Source organism: Convolutriloba macropyga, chromosome 1 (genome assembly GCF_964194025.1).
Source record: "Convolutriloba macropyga chromosome 1, txConMacr16.3, whole genome shotgun sequence".
In the NCBI taxonomy this organism is placed as follows: Eukaryota; Metazoa; Xenacoelomorpha; order Acoela; family Convolutidae; genus Convolutriloba; species Convolutriloba macropyga.
This window is the reverse complement of record NC_134468.1, coordinates 33544709-33566306: the sequence shown is the minus strand read 5'-3', so window position 1 is coordinate 33566306 and position 21598 is coordinate 33544709. Positions and strand designations below refer to the sequence as shown.

At 31.6% G+C, this 21598-nt stretch overlaps 3 protein-coding genes across 3 annotated transcripts in view; 1 reads left to right on the top strand and 2 right to left on the bottom strand.

Moving 5' to 3' along the window:
* The window catches only part of LOC142338034 (DNA replication licensing factor mcm5-like), a 409068-nt gene that overhangs the window by 120836 nt on the left and 266634 nt on the right, over positions 1–21598 (bottom strand). The gene's annotated exons all lie outside the window — the stretch shown is intronic.
* The window catches only part of LOC142338043 (uncharacterized), a 210096-nt gene continuing 193443 nt past the window's right edge, over positions 4946–21598 (bottom strand). Inside the window, exons 9-12 of the mRNA XM_075387679.1 lie at positions 11381–11581; positions 10703–10760; positions 10268–10555; positions 4946–6654 (exon numbers count right to left, since the gene is read on the bottom strand). Coding sequence (XP_075243794.1) covers positions 6629–6654; positions 10268–10555; positions 10703–10760; positions 11381–11581 — 573 coding nt within the window. The 3' untranslated portion in view covers positions 4946–6628. The remainder of the gene's footprint in view (positions 6655–10267; positions 10556–10702; positions 10761–11380; positions 11582–21598) is intronic.
* Positions 10576–21598, top strand: part of LOC142338063 (solute carrier family 22 member 15-like) — a 31136-nt gene continuing 20113 nt past the window's right edge. Inside the window, exon 1 of the mRNA XM_075387699.1 lies at positions 10576–10595. The gene's annotated coding sequence lies outside the window, so the exon portion shown is untranslated. The remainder of the gene's footprint in view (positions 10596–21598) is intronic.

The following is a 21598-nucleotide window of genomic DNA, read 5'->3' as shown; positions in this document are numbered from 1 at the left end:
AATCTGATTAGAGGATGTTTCAAGAGCTGAAATAGGTGAATTAAGTGAAATACTGTCGAAAAAAATCAACAGTTGAACTAACAAACTATTTGAGATTTTCCAGTATGTTTTGGTTGTGCTCCCTTCCTCCTTCTTTTAGCCGGGTTGGGGACCGGCTACGGCAGAGTTACAAACAAGCGACTATAGAAGATTTTGAGAAGTGCACTAGCAAAAAAACAAGGCTCAAACCTAATCTTCAAACAAAACAAAGCATAACAAATCGTTACATGACTAAAAAACACATTAAGATGACTATAAATAATTTTAAAAAATGACTATAAATAATTAAAATTTAATGAAGAATAAATAATAATAAATAAATGACTAAAAAAAATGAATAATAAAATAATAAATTGACTATAAATCGTTTAAATTACTAAGAAATAAATAACTATAGTTAAAATTCGTTATTCGCAAAATTTGCAAATTTCCGTAAAAAAAAAACATTTTCTTCCTGGGCAGAGTATAGTACAATTTTTTGTACACAGGGGAGGCTTCACGCCAAGTTTGGTTCTAATTGTACAACTCTATGACTCAATCAAAAACAACAATTTCCAAAATTCGTCATTCGCAAAATTTGCAAATTTCCGTAAGAAAACCTAACTTTTTCCTTAGGCAAAATGAAGCAACAGTTTTTTTGTTCTGCGCTCTATGTATACAGAAGATACTCTGTACCATGTTTTGTTCGGTTTGCACAACTCTATGACCCAATCAAAAATAACTATAATTAAAATACGTTATTCGCGAAATTTGCCAAAGTTCCGTATAGAAACCTAACTTTTTTCCTAGGCCAGATATAGCAAAAATTCTTTTTGTTCTACCTTTTATGTAACATGGGATACTCCACGCCAGGTTTGATTGGAATTGGACAGTTTCTTGACCCAATGAACCGCACCAATTTTTCAAATTCGTTATTTGCAAAATTCGCAAATTTCCGTATAAAATCTAACTTTTTTCCTTGGCTAACTATAGCAGTAATTTTTTTGTCCTAAACTCTATCTACACAGGGGAGGCTCCATGCCATTTTATCAAATTTATTATTTGTTATTGGCAGAGATTTTTCAGGCTGAAGGAAGAAGCAAAACTGTCGGAGGGTGAAACTGGGAGGTGAAAAGAGCTCAGAAGGAGAGAGATGCCGAGGAAAAGAGGCTAAAGGAAAAACAAAATAAAACTTCCTGAAAAATTTTTAGAAAAAGGGACCGGGTTGTTGGCAGTACTCTGGGAGTTTGTTATATAAAGCCACTTAGTGAACTGAACTTGATAAATCTTGATTAAAAGTAATTTTTATTAATTAATTCCTTTTTCTTTTCTTTCCTATTATTTTCAGCTATTTTTAGAAAATGATTACTTACTCTGTATTTCACATAACTAGAATTATCAGTTAATCCTTTTTGACAGAATCGTCCAGTCCCACTACGATATTCAAAGCCTTTTTTGAGTGAGGGCTTTTTCGGGAAAAAAATCAATGGCTCAGCTCTTCGAATTTGTCTTTAAAGTTGTTTGTATTTAAATTCTTTGAAAGCTTTATAAACCTCAATTAAATCTTTAATAAAGTGCTTATTAGAAAGTATTAAATCACTTTTGCATGCTCAAAATGCGCGCGCTTTGAATTAGGCTTAATTGAGGATTAGAGATATTTTTAACGCAAATAATAGATACCTATAATGAGCGGAAACGTGCTACAAAACTTGTCACCTTTTTTACAATCTTAAAATATTTTTAATTCGGAAAAATGGTGCAACCCCTTTTCCGAAAAAGAAGGTACCAAGGACGTCTCCTAATATCATTCATTTTATGTAACTAATTTTCGAGCGATTTTTACTAAGGCGGAAATTTGGGTTATACCTCTGCCGTGTAATGTGCTTGAAAAAGCTGCCCGCGAAAAAACTTTTTCTCGTAAAAGAATTGGTCACACCTCAGCGTCTCTCTCTCTCTCTCTCTCTCTCTCTCTCTCTCCAGCGACAAGATAGTTATGACCAAAAAATCTATTTTTCTTCGCTCCGCACTGGAATTTTTTGCTGCAGCAAGACCACTTCAACTATTAGCACTTGCGGCTATTCCTCTTCAATTTCAATCCAATAAAATTGATGAGACATTTCCCCAAGGCTCCTCCTGAGTCGTGAAAGATAGTGCACAAAACAATTCAAAAACTTCAGGTTGTAAAAGAACGCTTAAATAATAGCCGTTTAGAGACTGTCTGCAGCTATTAAACAAAAAAAGTTGAAAAACCGCACATGAACAGTATTATCTCCTAAATTAGCAAACGTTTTAAAGTCTTGATACAATTCTCGCTGTTTCAAAAAAGTCATGAACAAAATAGACACTCTTTTTGCACCGCTCTTAAAAATTTTCGCCAAACCAACTTCACCGAACTTCAGCAGCTTTTTCACTCGCGCTTTTTCAAAAGACAACAGCAAATAATAACGCCACATGTAGTCACACAAAATAGGGCACCATATTATTTCAAGCTCTTAGAATCGTAGAAAACAATGCTGAGCTCAAATAGGCTACAGCTATTGCAACCTGGCTATTAACGAGCTTGAAATAAAGGAAAACTGCTGTTAAGGTTACCATTGTTAATACAGTTGAAGTCACCATTGTTCCGTCTTCTAAAATCCCAATCCCAAATGACCATTTTCTGATCCTAGCGATTGTCCTTTTGGTTTTTTCATACTGTTCCTCTTAAAATCGAACAAAAATTTTAAACATAACCGACTAACGTTGGTCGAATTGAACTCAAGCAACTGCCCAGCGGAGGGTTTCGTTAATATGCAACCGGGCTTCGGGATGCAACAATTTGGTGTGAGCGGAGTACAGCTACGGGGGGGGGGGGGGTCAAGCGATGGGGTAGGATTATGGGAGTACAGGAGTGGGGTTCAATCATCGGGTTGGAAAAAGTTGGACGGGGGCGTTTCGGTGACGTTGACTGAGGGGGGTCAACCTTTCAAGACTCAGGACCGGCCCTCACACCTTAAAATTGTCCAAAATCAGTCTTGCAGAATCACTTTGTTGGATATTAGTAAAGCGTTAGGCTCAGCTGCTCGGCCACTTAATGCCCTCCTAGTGCTACCTGTTTATCCCGTCTTTGAGGGAAAAAAGTCAAATGTGTCAGACACAAATCTGTCAAGCCAAAAATTGCATAAAAATTACCTCAGGACTAATATCATTGCTACAAACTTCGCTTGCGAGCAATTAAAAATTTTGAAGCAAATAAGAGCGATGATGAAATAAATTAATCGCTGTGACTTCGCCTGATAGATTTAGATCAAGCCTCAAATTGCCAAAAAACAGCCCCCTTGACCTGCTAACGCACATTGGGATGGAAAAAAAAGGAAACAGAAGAGATGAAAAACGACAAGATTTAACAAAAAGTGTCCTAATTTGGTGCACAGTTTCAGTTCGATATTGAAGTAATTTATAATTAGGCAGCAAAGCTAAAGCTAAAAGATTAATAACTAATGCCCGTTAACAGTCACTCTAATGAACTTTGACAACCTGATGCAGTATACCCCGGATATATCGGTTTATCTTGTTTCTTTGCATTTTTTCTTCAGACCTTGACCATATTCTACTGGGTAACTAATGAAAGAAAATTGAATTCCATTGAGTTGAAAAGTTGAAGAAGAGAGTGAGGTGAAACAGAAAATAATGGTGAAAGTTGAGACTTAAGTTGGAACTCAATACACCTAGTGTGGAATATGAAGATATTGGAAAAATTATTCTTTGGAAAAACCATTAATAGAGAAATTCGATTATTAAAAAGTGATATTAAAAAATGAAATTGCCTCAGGTGCACCAAAGAAAACTTTCGAGCAGGCGAACTTTTCTCAAAGAACGGTTTCTAATATTGTTCTACAATTAGATTGAAACTTTAATTTTCACCTCCACTTCCTGTTTCTGCGTGACCAAAATCATTACTTCAAATTGACCTCAGAAATCATAAAAAATCGTGAAAAGATCTGTAAAACACAAAGTCGGAAAAGTTCCGGAAACGTCTCGAAGAGACCACTTTGTCAAATGTTAATGAAGTTGAAAGAAAGGAAAACGGCTGTTAAGGTTAGCATTGTTAATACAGTTGAAGTCACCATTGTTCCGTCTTCTAAAATCCCAATCCCAAATGACCATTTTCTGTTCCTAGCGGTTCTCCTTTCGGTTTTTTCATACTCTTCTTCTTCAAATCGAACTAACGTCGGTCAAATTGCTCTCAAGCAACTGCCCAGCGGAGGGTTTCGTTAATATGCAACCGGGCTTCGGGATGCATCAATTTGGTTTGAGCCTTTACAGCTACGGGGGGTTCAAGCGATGGGGTAGGGTTGTGGGAGAGCTGGAGTGGGTTATAATCACCGGGCTGGGGTTGGAAGAGGGTGGAGGGGGGCGTTTGGGTGGGGGTGACTGACCCGGGTCAACTTTTCAGGACTAAGAACCGCCCTTCACACGTTGAAATTGTCTCAAAACAGTTTCGGTGAATCACATACTTGGAGACTAGTAAAGCGTTAGGCTCCAGGGGATTTGCTCGGCCACTTAATGCCCTCCGAACGCTACCTATTTATCCCGTTTTTGAGGGAAAAAAGTCAAATGGGTCAGACGAAAATCTGTCAAGCGAAAAATCGCAAAAATACCTCAGCACTAATAATTGCTACAAACGATGCGTGAACAGAAAATGAAATTTAAGTGCTGAAAAAAATCCGGGTTCGCACATTCATTACCCCATTCTGGAAAAATGTTGGAACAACTAGAACTAACATCACGTTTTCTGAACAGCTTCGATGCCGTCACGAAAAATTTACAGTCACGAAAAGTTACAATCATTCACATCAGATCGAACAACAGCTGTGAAACCATACCAAAACTCGCTGAAATGGAACCGGCTAACAAAGCGGCGCCTTATTTAAAGTTTAAAAGGAAGGCAAAATGAAAATTTATATTGAGCATGTAATTTACAAAAAGCATAAACTATGCAAAGTAATCAGTAAATATGGAAAGAAGTAATTAACTTATCTAAAAACAAGATAGACTAATTTTTACCCATTTTCAAGCCAAGTATTGCAATTGGTTTTAAACTACCCAAATCAGCCCAAAAGACCGACTGTTGTGCTGCATTAAGTTCAGTTTGTGAACATTTGGTTACTGCAGCTCATGTTTATAGAAAAGTAGAGAATAATCACCAGCATAATCATCACAATTGTATTGTACAAAAATTAAGAAGATGCAACAATTCCACACTATCACTTCTATAATTAAAAGGATCTTTTCAACAATTGTCTCCTGCACAAGGTGAGACAATTTTTGACTGGATTTTATGGACCAAGTAGAAATTATCTCAGCCATAGGCTTAGGCGCAAATCTAGATTCTTATATAATATAGAACTGAGTATAAGGAGAGGCAATTGCTGGCAAGATCAGATCAAAATAGCCGACCGCAGACAGCAAAAAAGTTTAATATATAACACATGGACCAACACGGATTTGTAAAAATAAACTTCTGAAGGTACAATAATATATCGTGTTACACAATTGGTACTTACGTCACGTCATTAACAGCTCTCGATTACGTTTATATAAGGGCAGGAATGTACAAAGATGGTTTAACCACTTCAAATTTTGAACAGATATAATTTAAATGATTAGGTCGCACTTACAAAATGTTGAACAATTTAATGACAGATTCCCATTTGTTTAGGGAATCGATTCTTACGTTATCAAATTGATTAACAAAAAGCGATAAATAACCAAGCTAATAGCCAGCAGTTTCTGTCAATTCCGAGGACAAGCTTGACATTTTAATGTATTTGGTGCTTCGGTGGGACTCAATAAAAAATGGTCAGATTCCGAACGTGGCCATTACCTTAAAGATGAAACTATTATGCATCTAGGCTACATATAAAATCAACGTCATTTTAGCTGCCCAATGCACAATATCGAAAAATTCGTTCGAAAACAAAATGAATAGCCGAAATCGATCGGAACTAATTTTATCTGGGCTTAGCAGTACATTGGGTGCTCAAGATACGAGGAATAAAAAAGAAACCGTGTCTCCAGAAAAAATCACAAAGTTAGCACCTCTCGTATTTTGCACTTGATGCCAAAAGCCTCAAACAGAATCATTACATTACGCAATTATCAAATGTATCTGATCAACAGAAATCAACTATTAATCTGCACAGATATTCATTGCTAAAACAGGCGTCAACTTTTTTTTAATTTTCACACGAACCAAATCGGATCAGTTAGATAAAACTGAACTATTGTTGCACGGGACATAGGCATATTAGATTGATAGAATTTTATAGCAGCAGACACTGAATATGACAACTGGGGTTAAGAAAATAATCACTATACGCATTCGATCAGATTGAAATAAAAGTGGAAAATGGATATCAATAAATAGTGAGAAGTTTGTGTAATTTGCAGTTTTACCACCAGGCTCTCGTCTTGTACAAACGACCTTGGATGAAGAAAGATTTGATTGGCTACATTTCCTAATTGCGACACACCATCCATTGCACAGACCTTGGCGTGACGTGCGTGCAAGCGGAAAGGGAACAAGATTGACTTGAGAGGATCATCCGTTATGACAGTCCAAGTAAATTCATCGGTTCTGCGACGCCCGGATAGCTAAAAACAGCAACCGAATAAAACTTTCGTTATCCACTTATATGCAAATATTTTCAAATATTGCCAACTTTCAAGGGAACGTATCATGATTAAAAAATTGATAGAAGCCACTTGAGCCTATGTCTCACAATTAAATATTGAGCCGATGACAATTAAATACTGGGCTTACAAAGGCAAGCGTGGCAATTTAATGAAGAGCGGTGTTGCTCAGAAATGTTATGGTATCAATAATCCCGACCCCACAGGGTTTCGAGCCTGGAAACTACAGGACACCATTCGGACCTCAACCACTGAGCTATATAACATTTGCAATTTCAGCACTAAAAATCGCCTCTAAGTTAGCAGCAAACAATCTTCAGAATAAACGCAATTGAGATCACGCAACAATTCAGAAGTCAAGCCTGAAAAATTCACTTGATATATAATACTTGAATATAATACCAACAAATATAACCGACTAACGTCAAGTTGTTTTTTACTCTATAATTACCTTTTAAATCTTTCGGCCAGTTTCGGTGCACCGCACCACAGGGCCGTTGAGGTCAACCGTTATTTTTGAGACTAAAGACAATACCATTACGAAAGCGCACAATGGCTCAAAAACAATTCAATGTGAAAAATAGTTTACAAGTCAGAAAAAACACCACTATGAACTCAAGACATTAAAATGTATTTTGTTTCCGATTAGCAACCCACAACACTTATCATTAACGAGACAGCAGTTATTAGACAACTTAAATTAACAAAAAAATGGGCAAATTTGATCAACATTTTTTAAAACAATTTGTAAAACAAAGTCATAGAAAGCATTAGCTATAAACTGAAACAATTAATTCAATTTTATGAGCCTCATTAGCAGCCGGTGAGACCAGTCACTAATGAAAATGAGTTTTAAGACAACCAACTTAAAAATAACAAAATTTTTTACGCAACCATAGGAAAGCCATAATAAGCTGACAAACTTGTCTAACTTCTAAATAAAAATAGAAAAACTGCAAGAAATTGACAGAGTTTCAAAATTCTCCATTTTATGTCAAAATTCTCCAAAATGTACTGTTTCATAGCATCAAAACTGAAATAATTGACACCTAAAACAATTTTGAGCAATAGGCATCAATTCAATGAACCAATGAGGAATCAATGAATGCAATGAAACAAAGTAATGGGCAACTAATTTGCTTAAGTAGCCTAAAAAACAGCAAAACATCTAAATTCCCATAAAACTAGGAAAAATAACCAAAAAACTTGGAAGCACTATAAATACAAACAGTTATATGATTAACATAGCCTATCTTTTAACCCAAAAAAATAGTCTAAACCAAGAAAAACTGCTTGATGAAGCCATTCGTGAACAAAAAATTTTGCTCGCTTACAGAAAATTTATACACACATCAACTTCTCGCTGCAGAAAACATCGGCATGAACATAAAATCACTCTTTTCACTCCAATCTCCAATTTTGATCAACACTCAAACCACTCTAAATTTTTCACGCGTTTCATTTTCTACTTCAATATTCACTCCAATAAAATTGATCAAAAAGAAAGACTTCTCCAATATTCATCATCGAGTCGTAAAAAACAGTGCACCAATACAATACATTGGATTGTAAAAAAGGAGAGCGCTTAAATAGTAGCCGATAAGAGTCTGACGGCTGCTATTAAAAAACCATTAACACAATATTTCGCGCACAAAATTACTCCTTATTTCATAATTCCGTATTCCAGTCCACTCCTGAAGCCTTATTTTCACAGGCCTTCATTATAAAGGTCTACTTTAATGGCCTTTAAGGGCTTAAAGTAACATGCAGTGACCTTATAATTTCCCTTGCAGAGTGAGGCTAACAAATGACGTTACGCACATAAAAGCAGTTGAAGAGCGGCGTGCATACTTTATAGTGAAAAAATGTTAAAGGAAGAGGCTCATACGACGTAATATAGCCACGCTCCGTTCACAACAATACAAATGATCGTAGGAAACTTCATTTTAGAGCAACGTGAAAGCTGATTTGAAGTAGATTTGAATCTGAAACATCTTCGATGGTTCTTTCAACATAACTTGAAAAGTCGAAAACATAGCCGGCAGATTGCCGGAATAGCTGCGAAAGAATAGACCTGCGTGCCATATAATAGAGATAGAAACAGATACAGATTTAAATTGAAAAATCGACGCAACTCAAAAACTAGGTAAAAAACATTCAGCGATAAATTAATAAAGCTTGTTAAAATTCATTCCACAGAAGCCTCTTATTAGGGACCTTTACTGCACATATGAGTTCCTTTGACCTTAAACAAATTCAAACTAAACTTAAGTTTTAAAGTGCAAAAGTAATTTTATTGAGTGAGGTAAGTCACGTATAATCAAAATCTAATCTCCCAAATAACCTAAAAACTTTTGCTAAAGCTATTTAGAAATTACGTCACGCGCGCAAATGCCCTTAGTGAGAGGAGGAAGTCATTCAGAAAATTTGACTTTTTCAGCTTTGCTGTGTGAACAAATGTAAAACGAAAAAAGAGCGTCAGACGACGAAACAAAAAAACATAGCAGGACAAGTCCTGACGTACAATTCAAAGAATTTTCATTGACTAAACAGAAAAACTAGACCTAGAATTGACTATGAGTGAATTCAGAAAAACATTTTAAGAAAATCAGAACAAACAAAATAAGAAAAAAACAGAAAATCAATATCAAAATGCCGCATGTGAACAAAAAAAACCCTAGCGAGAATGAAAATTTAATTCAAACAAAAAACTAGGCCTAGAATGAGCTATGAATGGATTGGGAAAACCAGTTAGAAAAAAATCCGATCCAAAAAATCGAAAAAACAGTAAAAATCAGAGTGCAATTGCCGCATGTGAACAAAAAACTGCTACCGAGAAACCGAATTTTTGTTCAAACACCGTTTTCTCACTCTACTTTCAAATTATAGCGAAAAAATTCACGCCGCAAAACCACTCGCTTTTTCGCTCCATTTCCTGTTTCGGCGTGACCAAAATCACTACTCCAATTTGACTTCAAAAATCATGAAAATGTGTGAACAGATCTTAAAAAAAAGACAGCGCCCCAATACAATTCAAATTCTTTGAATTGTAAAAAAACCAAGAGCACCGCAATATAGCTTCGCTCAGCTTACAGCTTCGCAGCTATAATCAATAAATGCAATTAATTTTTACACATACGCAATTGGTTGGTTTCTTTTCTGTGAATTACCCGATAGAAAAATTAAATTGTCAAGCCTTTTCTGATTTATGATGGCTTAATCTCGGCTATTTCGCGAAAACTTGCTTCTGTATGCCAATCATTAATCTTATGTCACGGTCATCAGTGTACATCCCTGGAAATGCCCGGATATACAACCAACAGAAAAGGTTTTTTCTAACGCTGCGAAAACTTTCAATACTTATACGAAAACTAAGCCAAATTTGCCAACATAGAAGAAAAGGAAGATACTTCAACGCCGGCAGCTTTCTAAAAAGTCATCTACAATAAGTTCACCAAAACCAAACCCCTGTCCTGAGAAAACCAAACGCCTTCACCTTGGTAATAAAGGCAGATTAGGTGCGATTACGTAGATAGGCTACTTGATGATGCGTGATAACAAGTAGGTATTGTACCTTGTAGTATCTCCAGTTTGGCCGCCTGTATCTCGGCTCTGACAGTAGCCAGCAGTTCTTGTTTGAGTGACTCCAGAGCAGCAGAGCTAGCAGCTCCAGCAGCTGGTGTAGTAGCAGCTGTGGCGGATGAAGAGGCGACAGTAGCAGCTGTGTCTTTGCTCTCTATTAGTGCAGAGGATGAGAGAGCAGAGGCTAGTGAAGCAGCGGGAGTTAGCGATTTGCGTCTGAGAGATCCAACAGCCACAGGCGGAGTTGAAGAAGCATTGTTGCTCACCACACTCTCGGCAGCTGAATACAGAACAAATGGGCTCACCTGTGCATTCTGATGGTTAGAGAAACTGTCGGTAATTTTTGTCACATGACGAGGCTACAGCCATTGACTGGCATATCAGTAAAACCTAAATTTTGTTAATTTATATTTGGAAAATTACTTACCTGACTTGAGAGTAGATGATGGCTGTGAAGAAGGACTGGCGGACGAGGCTGAATCTCCCTGAAACATACAAATGGTGCAGAAAATCAAATTTACAAGAAACTTGCAACGGTATTACTTATTAGGTGTCAAAGTATTGAAGAAAATTCAGTTCTCATAACTCAATTCTCGTTTTTTTAAACAAAACCCTGCTTTCTTTAACATCATTACATAGTTCTGCTTATAGCATAATGCTTAAACCATAAAGCCTTATTCGATGCTACTCGCTTATTACTGCAGCACAAACAAACTGACCAAGTTAGGATGAATTGCTCTCAAACGACAGGCGGGGGCAAATTAATGCAGATGGGGTGTAGCTTAGAAATGTATTATGAGTGCAAACAAACTGCTCCACACGGCTGCACATCTTAACCACTGTAACAATGCCCTCGATTTCCATTCAATCACAATCGCTTTTACCAACGAACTTGATTTCAGAACGAGAGCCACTTAGATCACTCAAAAGCCAAAGAACTGAAGTGTGAACAAAAGCGCAAAAACTGTCAAGCCAAAATTTAGCAAAAAAAGGCAAACACGTTTACAATGATTACTTCAAACTTCAATGATTCTTCTTTGGAGAGCAATCAATTATCATAGCAGTACACAATTGAATCGAAACGCGGAAGGAATGAAGATCTGACCTCTGCCATCTGTTTTCTCTTGGCTAACAGAGCACTCATTTCACTCATGAATCCCATGCCTCCTCCTCCACCTCCACTCCCACTCGAAGGTGGAGCTGGTGCTGCGGGTGGTTTGCTGGCTGCAGCTGATGGACTGGATGTGACGTTAGTCTTAGTGAGAGTGCCGCTCGGAGTCAGTGGAGCACTTCCGACACTCTCTTCCTACAATAACTTTCAAAGTCTACAAATAACTCAATTTTTAGTAATTTATATCTTTCACTCAACATTTGGTAAACATGACAACAGTTCAGGGAATACACCAATACAAATCAAAACTGGACGAATAACTCAAACGACCTATTCTTCAAAGAAATCGTATCAGTAGTTATATGTAAGCAAGACAGGGGGGGGGGGGGGGTAAAAGGATGTACCTATGTATTAACATTAGGTATAGCCTATTTTCGTCCAATTTCCAAAGATGTACCTAAAAAGAGAGTGAGAACAATAGACCTGTCATCTTATCGTAATTAACGAGGGATAATTATCTTAATTGCCCCAGGGAAATGCATCCGCTCTAATGCACTTCAGCTAATCTTATCTACTAAATAAATTATATCAGCAGAACTTTTACTTTCAAACTTTTCATTTACGCATAATTTTTTCAATTATAAAAAATTTTTTTAGTTTTTGATTATTAATGACGTTTTGATTTCAATAATGTCAAATTATCGGAAGTTTTTCAAAAAACTTCTTGAAAGATTTTTTTTGAAAATGTCAATTTTTTTTCAATTGATTTTACTCATGATGTGAAAGCATGCAAGAAATCGATTTTTTGGCATTTTCTTTTGGTAGTTTCTGGTTTTTTCTCGGTAGTTTCAGTTTCAAAAAACCAAAACCGTTAAAAAAATCAAATAAGGTTGTTCTAATAATCGATTAGAAATTTTTTAACACAGATTTCAATGAAAAATACTAAAGCACAGAAAACCATCACTGAAAATTTTTTTGTTTTTTTCATAGTTTCAGATTCTCAAACCTCAAACTAAAATTTTTTTGGTCGAAAATATATGCTACAGTACATCTTCAGAGGGTATTTTTCGAAGTGGAGTTCAATGATGGTAACTTCACGGTCAATTATAGATTATGGGTTTGGGTTTTTTGAAGTTTTAGTTTCTCAAACCTCAAACTACAAAACAATTTCTTTGAGAATGGTATGCTATATCAACTCTCTATATGTTGTTTTTAAACAAAGCATTTGATGGCAATTTTTTAACCCTAAGAAGTTACACTTTTTGGTTTTTCCGAAGTTTCAGCTTCTGAAACCTCAAACTATTTTTTTGGAATTGTTTGTTACAGTACATCTTTATAGCGTAATTTTTAAAGCAGAATCCAATGGACATAGTTCAAAAGTCGTGAAAAGAGGACAAGTTTGTATTTTTTAAAGTTTTAGATTCTGAAACCTGAAACCAAAAAAATTTTTGGTAAAAAATATTTAGTTCTTTTTAATAAATACCCTATTCTTAAAAAAAATGAAAAAAAAATACCCATTTCATACCAAAAAATACAAAAAATACCTAATTCTTGCCGAAAACACCCAATTCTTGTCCAAAAATAGCCAATCGTTGTCGAAAAATTCCCAATTTTTCCCAAAAAATACCCAATTTTTGGCATAAAAACCCAATTTCTAGCAAAAAATACCCAATTTCTAGCAAAAAATACCCAGTTTTTCCCAAAAAATACCCAATTCTTCCCAAAAAATGTCCAATTCTGGCCAAAATATACCCAAATTTTCCCAAAAAATGCCCAATTTTTCCCAAAAAATACCCAATTCTTGGCAAAAATACACAATTCTTCCCAAAAAATACCCAATTCTTGGCAAAAAATACCCAATTCTGGCCAAAAAATACCCAATTCTTCCCGAAAAATACCCAATTCTGGCCAAAAACTACCCAATTCTTCCAAAAAATACCTAATTCTGCCCAAAAAATACCCAGTTCTTGGCAAAAATACCCAATTCATCCCAAAAAATACCCAATTCTGGCCAAAAAATACCCAATTCTGACCAAAAAAAAACCAATTGTGACCAAAAAATACCCAATTCGTGGCTCAAAATATCCAATTATTGTCAAAAACACCCAAATGTTACCAAAATATATCAAACTGTTGTCAAAAAAAATAACTCTGGCCCAAGAGTATCTGTTTCTAGTCATTAATTACACAATTCATAGCAAAAATACACATTTATTACCACAATCTACTAAATTTTTGCCAAAAATACCTAATTCCTGCGAAAATGAAACCAGTTCTAGTGAAAATATCTCAATAATTGCCAGACAAAGAGACACAAGTGTCGGCAAAAATACACATTTTTACCACAAAATAGCGAAATCTTGTCAAAAAATACCCAAATTGCAACCAAAAAAAAAACAAAATTTTATCAAATATCTATCTAAAAAATATCAAGAATTGGACAATCTGGCCATCACACGTTTTTCTCTAATTTCTTATCAACAATCCAAGTATTTAGTGACCTTAAAACATCAATTTTCGAGATCATCTTTTGTAAAGGCGAATCTTTTCAGGTGATCGATATAGGTTTAATGAGTACAAATTTGTCACGAATTTATTGCTATTGTACAGAATTAATCGTTAAAAGTTCAATCACCGTAATTTAACAATTACGTCCTACTATCTTCTCCATTATGAACAATTACGTGATCATTTTGTGTAAGAGGGCCACTGACCTCTTTGGAACAAAATTTACTCCAGCTACGTCATATGATTGCTTCAATTAGGGATACCTATGTATTGTATGGGGTCACTGAACTCATGTGAACATAAAATAATCCTTACTACTTACGATATTATTCCTATTTTATCGAAGCATGCACAGCTCACGTGCTTGAAGCCTTACTCATAGTATTGTAATAATTACGTCACTATAGCGTCATAATGATGTCATTTTTTATTGTAGTGCACAAACAAAAATTCAACTCATTGCGCTTATTTTCGTTCTGTTCAACAACTTAGCTATAGTTAGACCTTTTCATTTTTTTGGAGACAATTTTAATCTCCTTTTCCTACAAACCTAAGTTTTCAGTTATAAACCTTTCAGTGCAGATTCTTCATCTCTAGGATATCTTCCTATTTCCCATTCCAGGTAAGTCACCTCTGTAATAGAATATGAAAACAGACCAAAAAAAGAACAATGGGCTTTTATAATCATCGTACTCATTCGCAAATAGCATATTATTTCTTCAGAGAGAAAGTTTTTTTCAATATCTGTATTTTCAATTTATTTAGGAGTTCAACCGTCGTCACCTAAAAAACGCTGAAATAATGAATATCAAATCTGTGAAATTGAACGAAAATCTTAAGGCCCACTTCTTCTTCCCCGATTTCAATGATGATGTAGCAATTATGAAGGAGAGGAAGACGTGCTTCGGCTGGGTAGCTGAACCTCCATTCTCAATTCCGAGGCAGCTTCTGGTCTTCATTATTGCAATCGAGAATATGCCTGAAGTCTCTGTTCCATACAAACAGACAACTGTAGACTTCTACGAGAATCACTTCGAAAACACAACTTTACAAGTCTCAGACAACATGGAACTGAGCAGATCAGTCCGTGCACAATTCTGTGATTATGAGTTGTCCTATAGACCAATGTATGAAAATCAATTGGGATATTTTGAGGAGAGAACTTAAATTTCTCTGGTGTGTGTCTGACGAGTATGACAATTTGCAGGAGCAGAAACCTGATCGGGATTGTGACGAGTGGGAAAATGGGTCATTGACAGAGAGTATTATCGCAAGTATAGAAGAAGAGAACGCACTTGACCCCAAGTTAGACAACAAAAAATCTGACCAGGCAGTCCCTTTTGCGTGTTTTTCTACAGACACTGGACAAGATGCATTGAAAGAAGTACAAGGAGCATCGAGTGTTGAAAATACTTCAATCAAGTCTGCCGTAACCATCCTTAGTCCTGTACTCAATGATTATACAGATTACCAAGATCATATTTTATCTAATGAAGCAAGTGAAAAAATATCTGAAAAAACTTCCCTCAAATCTGAGCAACCAGCGTCTTGTACACAAAAGACTGTCAAGAGAAGGGCTCCTGAGGTCAATAACCCTGAAAGAGTGAGAAGTAAAAATTCAGATGGTGATAAAAACGAAGACAACATGTGTCCTCCATCGAGCAAATTGAGACGAGCTGCTGAGTTGTATAGTTACTAAAATAACAGGTTGAGAAGTTATTTCTTTGACTGATTATCTGTTTGTATTTCCGGTATAATTTCAGATCCAAAAACTATTATTTCCTGAGGTGACTAATTGACTGTTTAATTTGTAATATTCTCTTTTTACACTCAGAAAAAGCTGAGTTTCATGTATGCTTTTGAATTGATACTTTGATAATATAATTTATTTGAGTTTTACAAATGCATTTTCGAAATTAACTTTTATTTAAAGTTCAATTTTGAATTAAAATTTATGTCAAAAAATGCCTGTTTTTGTAATATCTGTTTTTTTTCTCAAAAATGGCGGTTAATGACGAAAAAGGATTGTTTTCATAAAATGTTTTTTCAAGAACGCGGGTTTTTTTGGCTTCTGCAATAAACTCCCGGCAGCTGATATTGGATGATGCAAAGCGATTACAGTGACAATTTCGAAGCAAACTCCAGCAGCAATTCTTCCCATCAGAATATTGCAATAAGCGTGCTGCCTTTGATAATAGATTACCTGGTCATTTAAAAGAAGAATTTTTGGCAGGAATTTTTAGAAATAGATACTCATACAAGTCTTTAAGGATAGAATTGTTTTTTTGAAAAGAAGTTGAAAACCTTTTGCATAATTTTTACTGTTTTGAAAAAAATATTCTTTTACTATCCCATTTTTTTCAAAAAAGTCGTTTTTTTACAAAAGGTTTCTCTTCATTTTTCCACTTGTCAGTTTTTTATAAATTTTTTAAGGTGAAGTTTTGAATTGAATCATTTTTTCAAATGATAATCTTTTCTACTAAAATGATTTTTTTTAAAATTGTTGTGTTTTACACACTGTTTTTAAACAAAAATGTAAATCTTGATGTTTTTTTATTTTTTATTTTTCCTTTTTTTTCTGTTTTTTAATTTTTTTATGTAAAAATTTAAATTTAATTAATTTTGTTTTTGAAAAAACAAAGTTTTACTAGAATAATTTTTCTTTCAAAAATGCCGTTTTTTACATAAGGTTTTTAACAAAAAATTCAACTTGTGTTGTTTTTTATTTTTCTATTTTTCCTTTTTTCTGTTTTTCAATTTTTTAATGTAAAATATGAAATTTAATTAATTTCCTTTTTGAAAAAACAAAGTTTTACTAGAATAATTTTTTTTTCAAAAATGCCGTTTTTTACATAAGGTTTTTAACAAAAAATGCAACTTGTGTTGTTTTTTATTTTTCTGTTTTTCCTTTTTTCTGTTTTTCAATTTTTTATTGTAAAATATGAAATTTAATTAATTTCCTTTCTGAAAAAACAAGTTTCACTAGAATAATTTTTTTTTTCAAAAATGCCGTTTTTTACATAAGGTTTTAAACAAAATATGCAACTTGTGTTGTTTTCTATTTTTCTATTTTTCATTTTTGCAGTTTTTGAATTTTTTAATGCAAAATATGAAATTCAATTAATTTCCTTTTTGAAAAAACAAGTTATACTAGAATAATTTTTTTCAAAAATGTCGTTTTTTTACATAAGGTTTTTTAAAAAAAAATGCAACTTGTGTTGTTTTTTGTTTTTCCTTTTTCTGTTTTTGAATTTTTTAAAGTAAAATTTTAATTTTAAATAATTTTTTTTTGAAAAAACAAGTTTTACTAGAATAATTTTTCTCTCAAAAAAGCCGTTTTTTACATAAGGTTTTTAACAAAAAATGCAACTTGTGTTGTTTTTTTATTTTTCTATTTTCCCTTTTTTCTGCTTTCGAATTTTTTTATGTAAAATTTAATTTTTTTTGAACAAACAAGTTTTACTAGAATAATTTTTCTTTCAAATATGTCGTTTTTTACATAAAGTTTTTACCAAAAAATGCTATTTTTGTTTTTTATTTCTATTTTTTCAGTTTTTGAATTTTTTAAAAAATTTTTTATTGAATTATTTTTTTTCTTAAAAAATGTTGTTTTCTAAAACTTTTTTTTCAAAAATTCTGTTTTTTACATTATGTATTTAACAAAAAATGTGAATTTTGTTGTTTTTTACTTTTCTGTTTTACCTTTCTTCAGTTTTGGAAGTTTTTTTGTGAAATTTTTAATTTATTTTTTTTTGAAAAAATATTGTTTTAGTAAAACATTTTTTTTCCAAATGTCCTTTTTCGCATAATATTTTCAATGAAATATGTAAGTTTGATGTTTTTTCTTATTCTATTTTTCAATTTTTCAGCTCTTGATGTTTTTTGCAATTTGTTTAGCAAAGCAGAAAATTGTAAAAATCAATGTATTACAATTTTTACAAAAATCATTTATTTAGTACAATTATTTATTACAAATTAATACACATATTAATAAAGTTTGCGGAAATCTATAACAAATCAAGCTTTTGATGACAAGCATATTTGTTTTAATTTTTCATTTTAAACAATTACATTTTTATTGATATCATGTTCTTCTTGAGAAATTCCGATTTATTCATCGTCTGTCTCATGATAAACATACTTCAGAGTAAACCCCGGGGTACCGGTGTCTCTGAGGTTTCTCTTCATTTTTCCACTTGTCAGTTTTTTATAAATTTTTTAAGGTGAAGTTTTGAATTGAATCATTTTTTCAAATGATAATCTTTTCTACTAAAATGATTTTTTTTTAAATTGTTGTGTTTTACACACTGTTTTTAAACAAAAATGTAAATCTTGATGTTTTTTTATTTTTTATTTTTCCTTTTTTTTCTGTTTTTTAATTTTTTTATGTAAAAATTTAAATTTAATTAATTTTGTTTTTGAAAAAACAAAGTTTTACTAGAATAATTTTTCTTTCAAAAATGCCGTTTTTTACATAAGGTTTTTAACAAAAAATTCAACTTGTGTTGTTTTTTATTTTTCTATTTTTCCTTTTTTCTGTTTTTCAATTTTTTAATGTAAAATATGAAATTTAATTAATTTCCTTTTTGAAAAAACAAAGTTTTACTAGAATAATTTTTCTTTCAAAAATGCCGTTTATTACATAAGGTTTTTAACAAAAAAATGCAACTTGTGTTGTTTTTTATTTTTCTGTTTTTCCTTTTTTCTGTTTTTCAATTTTTTATTGTAAAATATGAAATTTAATTAATTTCCTTTCTGAAAAAACAAGTTTCACTAGAATAATTTTTTTTTTCAAAAATGCCGTTTTTTACATAAGGTTTTAAACAAAATATGCAACTTGTGTTGTTTTTTATTTTTCTATTTTTCATTTTTGCAGTTTTTTAATTTTTTAATGCAAAATATGAAATTCAATTAATTTCCTTTTTGAAAAAACAAGTTATACTAGAATAATTTTTTTCAAAAATGTCGTTTTTTTACATAAGGTTTTTAACAAAAAATGCAACTTGTGTTGTTTTTTGTTTTTCCTTTTTCTGTTTTTGAATTTTTTAAAGTAAAATTTTAATTTTAAATAATTTTTTTTTGAAAAAACAAGTTTTACTAGAATAATTTTTCTCTCAAAAAAGCCGTTTTTTACATAAGGTTTTTAACAAAAAATGCAACTTGTGTTGTTTTTTTATTTTTCTATTTTCCCTTTTTTCTGCTTTCGAATTTTTTATGTAAAATTTAATTTTTTTTGAACAAACAAGTTTTACTAGAATAATTTTTCTTTCAAATATGTCGTTTTTTACATAAAGTTTTTACCAAAAAATGCTATTTTTGTTTTTTATTTCTATTTTTTCAGTTTTTGAATTTTTTAAAAAATTTTTTATTGAATTATTTTTTTTCTTAAAAAATGTTGTTTTCTAAAACTTTTTTTTCAAAAATTCTGTTTTTTACATTATGTATTTAACAAAAAATGTGAATTTTGTTGTTTTTTACTTTTCTGTTTTACCTTTCTTCAGTTTTGGAAGTTTTTTTGTGAAATTTTTAATTTATTTTTTTTTTGAAAAAATATTGTTTTAGTAAAACATTTTTTTTCCAAATGTCCTTTTTCGCATAATATTTTCAATGAAATATGTAAGTATGATGTTTTTTCTTATTCTATTTTTCAATTTTTCAGCTCTTGATGTTTTTTGCAATTTGTTTAGCAAAGCAGAAAATTGTAAAAATCAATGTATTACAATTTTTACAAAAATCATTTATTTAGTACAATTATTTATTACAAATTAATACACATATTAATAAAGTTTGCGGAAATCTATAACAAATCAAGCTTTTGATGACAAGCATATTTGTTTTAATTTTTCATTTTAAACAATTACATTTTTATTGATATCATGTTCTTCTTGAGAAATTCCGATTTATTCATCGTCTGTCTCATGATAAACATACTTCAGAGTAAACCCCGGGGTACCGGTGTCTCTGAGGTTTCTCTTCATTTTTCCACTTGTCAGTTTTTTATAAATTTTTTAAGGTGAAGTTTTGAATTGAATCATTTTTTCAAATGATAATCTTTTCTACTAAAATGATTTTTTTTTAAATTGTTGTGTTTTACACACTGTTTTTAAACAAAAATGTAAATCTTGATGTTTTTTTATTTTTTATTTTTCCTTTTTTTTCTGTTTTTCAATTTTTTTATGTAAAAATTTAAATTTAATTAATTTTGTTTTTGAAAAAACAAAGTTTTACTAGAATAATTTTTCTTTCAAAAATGCCGTTTTTTACATAAGGTTTTTAACAAAAAATTCAACTTGTGTTGTTTTTTATTTTTCTATTTTTCCTTTTTTCTGTTTTTCAATTTTTTAATGTAAAATATGAAATTTAATTAATTTCCTTTTTGAAAAAAACAAAGTTTTACTAGAATAATTTTTCTTTCAAAAATGCCGTTTATTACATAAGGTTTTTAACAAAAAAATGCAACTTGTGTTGTTTTTTATTTTTCTGTTTTTCCTTTTTTCTGTTTTTCAATTTTTTATTGTAAAATATGAAATTTAATTAATTTCCTTTCTGAAAAAACAAGTTTCACTAGAATAATTTTTTTTTTCAAAAATGCCGTTTTTTACATAAGGTTTTAAACAAAATATGCAACTTGTGTTGTTTTTTATTTTTCTATTTTTCATTTTTGCTGTTTTTGAATTTTTTAATGCAAAATATGAAATTCAATTAATTTCCTTTTTGAAAAAACAAGTTATACTAGAATAATTTTTTCAAAAATGTCGTTTTTTTACATAAGGTTTTTAACAAAAAATGCAACTTGTGTTGTTTTTTGTTTTTCCTTTTTCTGTTTTTGAATTTTTTAAAGTAAAATTTTAATTTTAAATAATTTTTTTTTGAAAAAACAAGTTTTACTAGAATAATTTTTCTCTCAAAAAAGCCGTTTTTTACATAAGGTTTTTAACAAAAAATGCAACTTGTGTTGTTTTTTTATTTTTCTATTTTCCCTTTTTTCTGCTTTCGAATTTTTTATGTAAAATTTAATTTTTTTTGAACAAACAAGTTTTACTAGAATAATTTTTCTTTCAAATATGTCGTTTTTTACATAAAGTTTTTACCAAAAAATGCTATTTTTGTTTTTTATTTCTATTTTTTCAGTTTTTGAATTTTTTAAAAAATTTTTTATTGAATTATTTTTTTTTTCTTAAAAAATGTTGTTTTCTAAAACTTTTTTCAAAAATTCTGTTTTTTACATTATGTATTTAACAAAAAATGTGAATTTTGTTGTTTTTTACTTTTCTGTTTTACCTTTCTTCAGTTTTGGAAGTTTTTTTGTGAAATTTTTAATTTATTTTTTTTTTGAAAAAATATTGTTTTAGTAAAACATTTTTTTTCCAAATGTCCTTTTTCGCATAATATTTTCAATGAAATATGTAAGTTTGATGTTTTTTCTTATTCTATTTTTCAATTTTTCAGCTCTTGATGTTTTTTGCAATTTGTTTAGCAAAGCAGAAAATTGTAAAAATCAATGTATTACAATTTTTACAAAAATCATTTATTTAGTACAATTATTTATTACAAATTAATACACATATTAATAAAGTTTGCGGAAATCTATAACAAATCAAGCTTTTGATGACAAGCATATTTGTTTTAATTTTTCATTTTAAACAATTACATTTTTATTGATATCATGTTCTTCTTGAGAAATTCCGATTTATTCATCGTCTG